Source organism: Aphelocoma coerulescens, chromosome 9, assembly GCF_041296385.1.
Source record: "Aphelocoma coerulescens isolate FSJ_1873_10779 chromosome 9, UR_Acoe_1.0, whole genome shotgun sequence".
In the NCBI taxonomy this organism is placed as follows: Eukaryota; Metazoa; Chordata; class Aves; order Passeriformes; family Corvidae; genus Aphelocoma; species Aphelocoma coerulescens.
Window position 1 is genome coordinate 18,220,188 of NC_091023.1, and position 8,899 is coordinate 18,229,086.

At 64.1% G+C, this 8,899-nt stretch overlaps 2 protein-coding genes across 4 annotated transcripts; one reads left to right on the top strand and one right to left on the bottom strand.

Moving 5' to 3' along the window:
- Nucleotides 1–1,323: 1,323 nt before the first annotated feature.
- Nucleotides 1,324–3,594, top strand: THPO (thrombopoietin). 2 transcript variants are annotated; one of them, XM_069024462.1, is made up of 5 exons: nucleotides 1,324–1,629; nucleotides 2,415–2,542; nucleotides 2,625–2,711; nucleotides 2,916–3,080; nucleotides 3,186–3,594. In XM_069024462.1, the coding sequence occupies exons 1-5, from the start codon at nucleotides 1,551–1,553 to the stop codon at nucleotides 3,366–3,368; spliced, it is 642 nt and encodes a 213-aa protein (XP_068880563.1). In that variant the 5' UTR covers nucleotides 1,324–1,550; the 3' UTR covers nucleotides 3,369–3,594. The 2 variants fall into 2 exon arrangements, with proteins under 2 accessions (XP_068880563.1, XP_068880562.1); XM_069024461.1 differs by having other exon boundaries at nucleotides 2,625–3,080.
- Nucleotides 3,595–3,881: 287 nt separating this feature from the next.
- POLR2H (RNA polymerase II, I and III subunit H) lies at nucleotides 3,882–6,281 on the bottom strand. Of its 2 annotated transcripts, XM_069024109.1 has the most exons (5): nucleotides 6,149–6,275; nucleotides 5,721–5,804; nucleotides 4,913–5,006; nucleotides 4,460–4,543; nucleotides 3,882–4,333 (listed from the first exon to the last, which is right to left on the bottom strand). In XM_069024109.1, exons 1-5 carry the CDS (start codon nucleotides 6,219–6,221, stop codon nucleotides 4,216–4,218), a joined length of 453 nt encoding a protein of 150 aa, XP_068880210.1. In that variant the 5' UTR covers nucleotides 6,222–6,275; the 3' UTR covers nucleotides 3,882–4,215. The 2 variants fall into 2 exon arrangements, with proteins under 2 accessions (XP_068880210.1, XP_068880211.1); XM_069024110.1 differs by lacking the exons at nucleotides 4,460–4,543; nucleotides 4,913–5,006 and having other exon boundaries at nucleotides 6,149–6,281.
- Between the last annotated feature and the right edge of the window lie 2,618 nt (nucleotides 6,282–8,899).

Sequence of the window (8,899 nt, forward strand, 5' to 3'; positions counted from 1 at the left end):
CGTCAATGACTTTGCACCCAGAGAGGGACAGGGAATGGACATGGTGAGGGCATGGCAGGGACTGACATGGGCACGGTGGAGGGCCCGAGGCCAGCGCTGGCAGACGGGCTGAGGGTGCTGATGGGCGTGATTGCGGGCATGACTGCAGCTTGTCACGTCCGCAGACGGACCATGGCCGTGTGTAGGAAGCCTGGAGGTGTTTGACCCCGGTGCTCACGGGTCCCGTTGCTGCCAGCTGTGCCCAGGCGAGCCAGGCTGCCAGTCTCATCCCTGGAGTCGTGGTACCCTCTGGACCCCCCGTCCAGGCACCCTGCAAGGTGGGCTGTTGTGGGCTGAGCAGGGCATGGGGCAGGTGGAGCGGGGCTGGGGTGTTTACTTTAGCTGTTGTCACCCGGCCAGGCGCTGCCGGGAACTGCTGTCCACAGGGACGGGGGTGGGAACGTGCGAGTGTGCGAGAGCCGGGGTGTGAGAAGGAAACGCACGGGCTGCAGGGAGACCGGGAGCCGAGAGGATGCGGGCTGGGAGGGGGGTGTCCCCAAAGGGAAGCTGTGGGGGGCTGCCGGGGTGGGGGGTTCTCTGAGCACATGCCCCGAGGCGTGCCAGGGAAGTGCACGTGTGTACACGGAGGTCTGAGGGTGCACGTGGTGGGTGTGTACACGTGTGCAGTATGGAAACACGCACACGTACACATGGGTTTGGGGGTGTGCACCCCCTGCCAGAGTGCCCAGCGAGGGCTGACTTTGCCAGGGAATGCAATAGCTGTGCCAGGGCATGGTGCTGAACAGGTCCCTGGGGCTTCTCCTACCCGGAGAGGGGGCATCTGGGGGTGCCTCACCCACCCCACCCCCAACCAATACCCCGGAGACACCGCCCTGGGACCATGCACCAGCCGTGACCCCTATGATCCATCACCCTCCCCAGCTCAGAGGGATCCCATGCACCACAGCCATCCCGGGGATCTCCAGCACCCCAAGTCACCTCTGGGTGATGGATGCCTCTGGGTGAGGGTCACCAGGGATGGGGTCTAATTGGGTAAAAGTCACCAGGGATGAAGTTAAACTCTGGGAGAGGGTCACCAGGATTATGGCCCACCTCTGTGGGAGGGTTTTTGGTGGCTTTCATACCTGGCTGCCACACGACCCCATTAGGGCTCACGTTGCCGGGGCTGTCCAGTGCAGGGTCAGTGACGCCATCCTTTCTGCAGGGCTACCCTCTCCCCCTGGGCAGGCACAGCTGAGTCACTGACCACCGAGGCGCTGGCTGCTGAGTGCTCAGGCCTGGGGGCAGGTGAGCCCAGGGACGCCCTTCCCGTGCGCCGAGCCAAGGGAGGAAGCGGCCGGAGGCAGGAAGCCGTCCCCCGGGCCCGGGGCCCCCACTGCGATTTTGCTTGAAGGTCAGCGGCGACACAACAGGAAATCGTGCTGCCTCGGCTGGGCGGCCAGGCCGGAGCCGCAGAGCTGCGCCGTGCTGTGCCGGGGCCACTCCGGCCTCCGGCCCGGCTGGGCGGCTCGCGGGGAGCCCGCGCCACCACCGCCCTCCATGGAAGGGGGATGGGAGCCAGGGAGCAGCCGCTGGCCCCAGGGTGGAAGATGCAGGGCCGAAGCCCCCAGCCGAGCATGGAGCTGAACAGTGAGTGTGTGGCTACAAGGGGAGACTGGGTGCGCAGGAAGGGACAGTGGATACCGTGGCCCCCACAGCCAGAGCGTCCCCTGCACGATGAATCCCACAGATGGGCATCAAACCCCAAGGGTGGCTCTGGGCTGGTTGGACCTGGCCACTGCCAGCATGCGAGGGCAACCAAGCACCTCTCCATGCCCCTCCTAGGGAAACAGGCTGCGCAGAGGGCTTTTGGGGACAGGTGTAGTGCCAGGGCAGGCAGCGAGGCAGGCAGGAGGATGCAAAGAGGGCTTTTAGAGAAGCTGGCAGGATGGGCAGTCGCTGGGCAGAGCGATGTGCCAGCGGCACTAGGGAAGGCAGTGCCAGCAGGGGAGCACTCAGCCAGGGCAGCAGCAAGGAGCAGATGTTCCCTGTGGGACACTGCAGGCCGGGATTCCCCGAAGTGCACATGACGCCTGGAGCTGCTCTTGGCAGGGATCCAGAGGGCTGGCCCTGGTCTGCACAGGGAGTACAGCCCTGCTTCCTTGCCTGAAGTGTGGCCGAAAAACCTGGCAGACGTGGCCGTGCAGCCCCTTGGCACACACCGCTGGCACGGACACCCCGGCTCTCCCCCGTGAGCACCGGGCCCACCCCGCTGGCTGAATGCAGAGCAGTACCAGGCCCTCCTCAGCCACTCACACCTCCCCCTGCACCCCCACCACGGGCTGGGGAGGGGACTTGCCACTGGAGGCATGGCTCTGGGCTGGCACTGCCCAGGGAGGGTGGCACAGTGCATAAGGCAACCTCATCTCCTCCAGGACTGCTCCTCCTCACATCTTTCCTCCTGCACGTCAAAGAGGACCGTGCCAGCCCAACACGGCTGGTTTGTGACAACAGGCTGATCCAGAAGTACATCATGGAGGCCAAGGACATGGAAACCAGAGTGGTGAGGATACAGTCCCCACAAAACCCAAGGCCAGGGACATGCACAGTTCCTGGCACCTCACCTTTTCATCTCTCCTCACTAGGGCCAGTGCCAGGCCTTGCCTGTGCTCAGCTGTCCTGCAGTGCTGCCCTTGGTGGACTTCACTTTCCAGCAGTGGAAATCCAAATTGGTGAGAGGGGCTGGGAGGAGGGTGCTGGCACTGGTGTGCCAGCAGGACTGGAGAAGGAACCTTGGGTTGGCACAAGCACCAGAAATGCTGAACAAGATGCTTGTGGGCATATCTGGTGGCACAGGGAGGGTAGAGGACCCCATCCAGCCCCAAGGTGGGCACAGGAAGCAACGAGGGCCTGGGGATCACTGTCTGCTCCCCCAGAACGAGACCAAGCGGCGGGAGATCCTGTGTGATCTGGCCCTGCTGGTGGGTGCTGTGGCGGGGGCCCAGGGCCAGGTGAGTGAGGAGTGCGGGGCCAAGCAGCTGAGCCAGCTTTACCGACATGCCAACTCCTTCTTCCTGCTCCTGCAGACCTTCAGCTGGGAGGTGAGACGTCCCCACATGAGCCAGGCCACCCTGGCACAGGTGCCAGCTGGGCTGGGTTGGGTGCAACAGAGTTTGTCACCCTTCTGTCCTACTCTCGCCCCTCAGGGAGGACACTGGGAGCCGAGCTGCTCCCCACACTCCATGGAGCAGACCCACGTCACCAGCATCTTCCTCACCTACCGGCAGCTGGTACAGGGCAAGCTGCTCTTCTTCTTCGAAGACCTGGCCAAGGTCTTGTGCAAGCAAGGACAGGGGGACAGCAAAGACCCTCCATACGAGGCCCGGTGAGGCTGCACACAGGGTTCAACCCCAATGCGATGCTGGAGCAATCCTGCAGGACACTAAGCTGTGCTCTGGGTGCCCAGGAAGATGCCCACAGGGAAAGGGTCGGCACCGGTTCCTCAATTCTCCGTCGACTGCGCAGCCCATGGAGGCAAACAGTGACACTCGTGTGCCAGTGGGCACAGGCCCTGCTCCCACCCAGGCAGGAACCTCTACTGTGAATGCTTTTCGATTAAAGAGCTATTTTTCTAAAGGGTTGTTGTGTGTGTCCTTGTGCCTGGGCCAGGAGCCAGCTCCTCTGGGACATGCTCCCAGTTCTGCCCGGTGCCCGCTCCCTCCTGCGGCAGCTGCCAGTGCTGCAGGATCACCTGGCACGGCCCCGCCACTCCTCCTCTCTGTACCCACCTGCCGCAGGCTTGGACTCCCCATCCTTTGGGAAGTGGCAGGGTCCCCCCTTTCTCCCTGTGCAGGTGTATCCACTCCCTGCCAGCCTCGTCTCCCAGCAAGCAGAGCCAGGTGTAGAAAACATCCCAGTTTAATCAAAACCAAGGCAGCCTGCCTCAGGATGGTTCCTGAGGGGACAGTCCCCAGTCCCCAGAGGCAGCCAGGCAGCTGTCCCAGTCCGATTGCTCCTGGACAGAGCCAGGGCTGTTGAGCACAGGCAGGCGGAGGTGAGGAGTTGCTATCAGGCAAGACCAGAGCACCCAGCATGGCGTCCACTCAAATGTCAGGCACCTCTCTCCTTGCAAACAGAGATGTGGATCCCAGCGGGAGTCAGAAGACACTGGGATGAGGAGGGGGACTGCTCCCTCCTCCCCAGCTCTGAAGAGGCTGGGCAGCCCACAGAGGTATGCTAGAAGGCCAACTTCTTCATCAGCAGGTAAACGCGAGAGTCCACCTCAAACCCATGCAGGTTGTTTGCGTCTCCCTGCAGCCGCATGAGCAGGCCCCCGTAGGACACGTAGGCAGAGCTGAGGTGGGAGGAGAGGAGCAGTGAGAGCAGGGAATCCCATGGGAGACCCAAGCTGAGATCCCAGTGCCCCTCACCCCACCCCACCCCAGGGCACTGTGTTCCCCCACTCTCGACAGGCACTCACAGGCGTGTGGCCGCCTCCGTGGAGGTCTCGTCCCCCTCGATCCGGTACACCTTGCCGTACATCACGTACTCAAACTGGTCTGCCCTGCAACAGCACAGCCTGAGGTCAGCAAGGAATCAAACCTGGCCATTCCCCCAGCTCAGTGTCCTCTGGGAGAAGACACCTCACAGTCACAGAGTCAATTAGATTGGAAAAGACCTCTTAGATCATCGAGTCCAGCCTATGACTGAATACCACTTTGTCAACTAGACCATGGCACAAGTGCCACATCCAGTCCTTCCTTAAACAATTCCAGGGACAGTGACTCTACCCTCTCCCTGGGCAGCCCATTCCAATATTTAATCACCCTCTCTGTGAAGAGATTCCTCTTAGTGTCCAACCTGAGACATTTAACCTCAGCAGTTCACCTTTTCCCTCATCCACGCCCCCGTGGGTCCCAGCTGGGCCCTGTACCTGGACGGCCGGTCGTCTGTGGGGTTGTACTCGCCATCATCTAGGGTGCCGTCCTCATACAAGGTGCTGGCGATGACCAGGCGGAATTTGTCCCCTGTGAGGAGGCCAGAGGAGCAGTGAGAAGGTGAGAGCACAACCAGAGCAGCAGCAAACACAGCTAGAATTCAGGGTGGTGGCAAAGGGCCACCCTGGCAGGGGATGCTAAACAAGATCTGTCCCTGCTGCCAGTCCTCCATCAGGACTGTGGGGAACATGTGAAAGGTCACACTGGATCCTGTGTCTCCTTGTTCCCCACATCATGGAGGAAACCAGAGCCACGAAGACACCACTGTTGGTGTTTTCAGGGGACATAACAAGATCGTCACTGGGCGAGTCCCAGAGGACTTGGCTGGACCCCAGGCAGGTACATGAGCCCCTGTAGTATCCGTTTCAGCCCTTCTGTGTTTCATCGATGGAAATACTCTCTTTTCCACACATTTAGTGTATTTAGCTGCAGAAGTTAATTTCATGAGATCTCTCTTAAAGCCTGGTTACCACCAGCTGAGGCAGCTTCCCCAGACATCATCTGTGGAGAAAGGAACAGAGGTGAGCCCACATACACACAGGGAGATGAAGCAGAACGCACCTCAGCCTCAGTACACTGAGAGTGCCCTGAACTTCCTGTGACCTGGGGACAGCACAGGGGCCCAAGGAAGCCTGAGGCAGCTTATTCCTTGATCACAGCAACTCCTGGCTCCATCCTCTCGGACCTCGCCCACCCCAGCTGACACCGGCTGACCCACCCTATGCCAGCAGCCCAATAGCTCACCGAGGTCCACGGGGTAGATCTGGATGTTCACGTCCAGGATGAGATCCATCTTGAAGGACTCGCTCTCGCAGTGCAGGCGCGACACTGGGAGAGCAGCAGAGTCAGGGACCAGGACAGATAAGATCCCCAAGGGCTGGGCTGGCACCCGAGCCGTTTTCGGATGGGTTTGGGGATGGATGCCAGAGCCTGACAACTGACGGAGGTGTGCACAGGCAGGGAGGAGAACACGGTGGGGCGGGGAATGCAACGCACCGGGCCCGCGGGGGCGTGGGGGGACCAGCAGCCGAGCTGGGGAAGCCCCGTGGAAACGGGGCGCTCCGGGGGCTGGCAACACGCGGAGAGGCCAGCGCGGTGATGGGGCACAGGGGCCAGCGCCGGCGGCAGAGGCGGACGGGGGACTGGGAGAAGCGGGCCGGGGCCCAACTCACCGCGGTCGAACTTCTTGCCTTCTGGGTCGATGTCCTTCACGTCGAAGATATCCTCGAAGAGGATCCCAGCCATGGCGGCAGCTCCACTCCCGCTCCCGGCGCCGCTCCCACCCGGCGCACACTGATGACGCAACCGCACCGGCGCGGCGCCAGCGGCTTCGGAGCGGGCGGGGCCATTCCCCGCCGGGACCGCCGGGGCGGGCGGGAGCGCGCGCGGCCCTCGTGCCCCCCGCGCGGGGCCGGCAGGGGGCGCTGCGAGGCCGCGGATGGACCCGCGCGCCGCGGCCCCGCCCCCGGCACGGAGCGCGCACGGCAGCGCCCCCGCGCGGCAGGAACAGGCTGTCCCGGGAGGGGCCCGGCGTGTCCCGGGAAGGGTCCGGCGTGTCCCGGGAAGGGTCCGGCGTGTCCCGGGAGGGATCCGGCATGTCCCGGGAGGGGTCCGGCATGTCCCGCGGGGCTCTCGCAGCCCGCGTCCCACCCTCGCCGCATGGGACAGAGGGGCTTCACCCGAGCCCCCCGATCGCAGCTGGACATCGGTGTGATGAGCTGCGCGGACTCAGCCAGCGATGGACTACGGGGCTGCAGCCCCCACCGGCTTCTTCCTCCTCGCTCACCAGCCATGGCGGGGAGGGACGTGTGACACCGTCCCCCGTGTCCTGCCGGTGAACCGTGAGGGGAGCAGGGCGGTCTGGCACGGCCGGGGGCTGCTCGCGCGTTGGGCGCCGCGGGGTGCTCCATGCCTGGCATTTGGTCGGGAGCTGCCGGTGCGGGTTCAAGAGTTCAGCCCTGTTCCCGCCGTTCCCTAAATGCCACCACCAGCCTGCCTGAACCAATTCATCCCTGCCTCAGGAGAGACTTGGCAGTGGGGACCCTGCACCTCCTTTGGGCAGCGTGTGCCCGCCCAGATGTGGCACAGAGAGAGCTGGTGGAGCGGGCAGGTGTCCCGGGGTGATGGGGACTGGGGGCCGCGGGTGGCACGGCGCTGTGTGCGCATGACATGCCACCATCTCCCTGGGGACCACGAGGAGACGGACATCTGTGGGATATGGCTCCCCGTGCGTGGCCCTTACGCCTGCAACGAGGTGGCTGCGTGGGGACGTAGCCCATGTCCCCGGGAGCCAGACATCTCCAGGTCGTGGTCCGGGATGGTAGCCAGACCCGAGGTGCCACAGCATCCGCACCGGGAGGCCTGTCACAAGATGCCTGTGGTACCCAGACCCACACAGGTGTGACCTCTCCATGGCACGTCCCCTCCGTGGCGCGGTGCCAGCGCATCCTCACGCATGCCTGAGGCGCAGGCAGCGGAACAGGGCAGTGTGGTGACACGCAGCGGGGACACTGCCGTGAAGGGGGGTGCTGGTGCGAGGGGGCTGGTGGCCCGTCGGGGGGGCGTGGGCGGTTCACGGCAGGGTCACCCCGCGGCGGTGGCACTCAGCGGGGACAGTCTTAATGCGCTGGGACGGAACCTCGGCTCCTTCTAATCATCGCATGGACGGGTGACGCCCCCAAGCCCTGCAGCCCCCTCCCCACTCTGTCCACCCTGGCTCGGGGAGGGCCAGAAACCTCCTCCCTGCCAGAATGTGGCCAAAGACAGGCACCCCTGAGGCGCAAGGTGCGGGGTGTGGACCCCTCCTCAGAGTTGCTGTGCCCTCCTGGCATCCTGCACACCGCGTGCCGCTGCCCGCTTGTTTGGGGTGCAGGACTGGGCTGTTGGGGACCTGGACACCCCTGCGTGAGGGGCTGTGGGAGACACCCGGGGCTGTGCAGGTTGCCAGGGGGTGGCAGCAACACACCGAACATGGCAGGACACCCCAGGGTGTGCCGGAGCGGAGCGAGTCCTACCACAGCCCTGCTCTCCAGTATGACCAGTTGCCCTTTCCAGAATCCTCAGAGCGCCGTCCTGGAGGGACGTGACCTGCCTGGCAGGGACCAGCCGGCCGGGGTAGGGTAGTGTGGGGGCCAGGGCTGTTTTTCGGGGAGGGGTCCATGTGCCAGCCCCCCTGTACTCAGCGGTACCCCTTGGGATCCTGGTGTGATTGAGGCTGGAGGGCCGTGGCACAGCTGTGCCTCCTGCTTGGATGCTCTCAGGGCCACTGCGGGGTGACACAAAGGGCTAATCCCACCTGGCTGTCCCTGTCTGCCCCTGCTGAGACCTGGCACACTCGGTACAGGCCACCAGGCAGCTGGGGCTGTGCTCACCAGCCGGCGAGGCAGCCCCCAGGAGTGCTGCTGCCCAGCGACCCTGCCAGCCGGCACTGCCATCTGCCTCCCTGCCCTTGCGGGACAGGGCACACCTGGGCCCCGACCCCGGGCAGGGTCATGGGCATGCAGCCACCTGTAGGGCCAGATGGGGAAGGCGGGGTGGATTTCCAGATGCCCCGCAGATGCCACAGGATCAGGGTGGCAGCAGGAGACTGGCGCAGCCCTGAACCTCCGGGGCACTGGCTGTGTAGCAGGACCATGGTGCCAAGACCCGTCCTTGTCCCTAAGCCCACTCCTTGGCCCCGTGCCCACGCAACCCTTGGGGCAGGATTGGCCGGGAGGTTGCTGGCCCTGGTGTAAATCTGGCCAGGGTTGGCAGAGGATGGGGCACCCTGCTTTTCCCTGCGCTCCATGCCCATCTGCCCTGGCTGTGCCGTGTGCCGGCTGCTTCGCTGACCCTGTGCCATGTGCCGTGCCATGCCATGCCATGCTGTGCCACAGAAGTGTGGGTGGCCAGAGGGACTTGCACTCGGCTAACGCCAGCCCTGT

What these genes read in the sequence shown, in the direction of transcription:
- THPO (XM_069024461.1), top strand. Translation starts at nt 1,551, where the DNA reads ATGGGAGCCAGGGAGCAGCCGCTGGCCCCAGGGTGGAAGATGCAGGGC. An exon ending in GCCGAGCATGGAGCTGAACA is followed by an intron (nt 1,630 to 2,414) that starts GTGAGTGTGTGG and finishes CATCTCCTCCAG; the next exon opens with GACTGCTCCTCCTCACATCT. An exon ending in TGCAGACCTTCAGCTGGGAG is followed by an intron (nt 3,081 to 3,185) that starts GTGAGACGTCCC and finishes CTCGCCCCTCAG; the next exon opens with GGAGGACACTGGGAGCCGAG.
- POLR2H (XM_069024109.1), bottom strand. Translation starts at nt 6,221, where the DNA reads ATGGCTGGGATCCTCTTCGAGGATATCTTCGACGTGAAGGACATCGAC. An exon ending in GATCTACCCCGTGGACCTCG is followed by an intron (nt 5,007 to 5,720) that starts GTGAGCTATTGG and finishes GCCTCCTCACAG; the next exon opens with GGGACAAATTCCGCCTGGTC. An exon ending in ACGGAGGCGGCCACACGCCT is followed by an intron (nt 4,334 to 4,459) that starts GTGAGTGCCTGT and finishes CTCCCACCTCAG; the next exon opens with CTCTGCCTACGTGTCCTACG.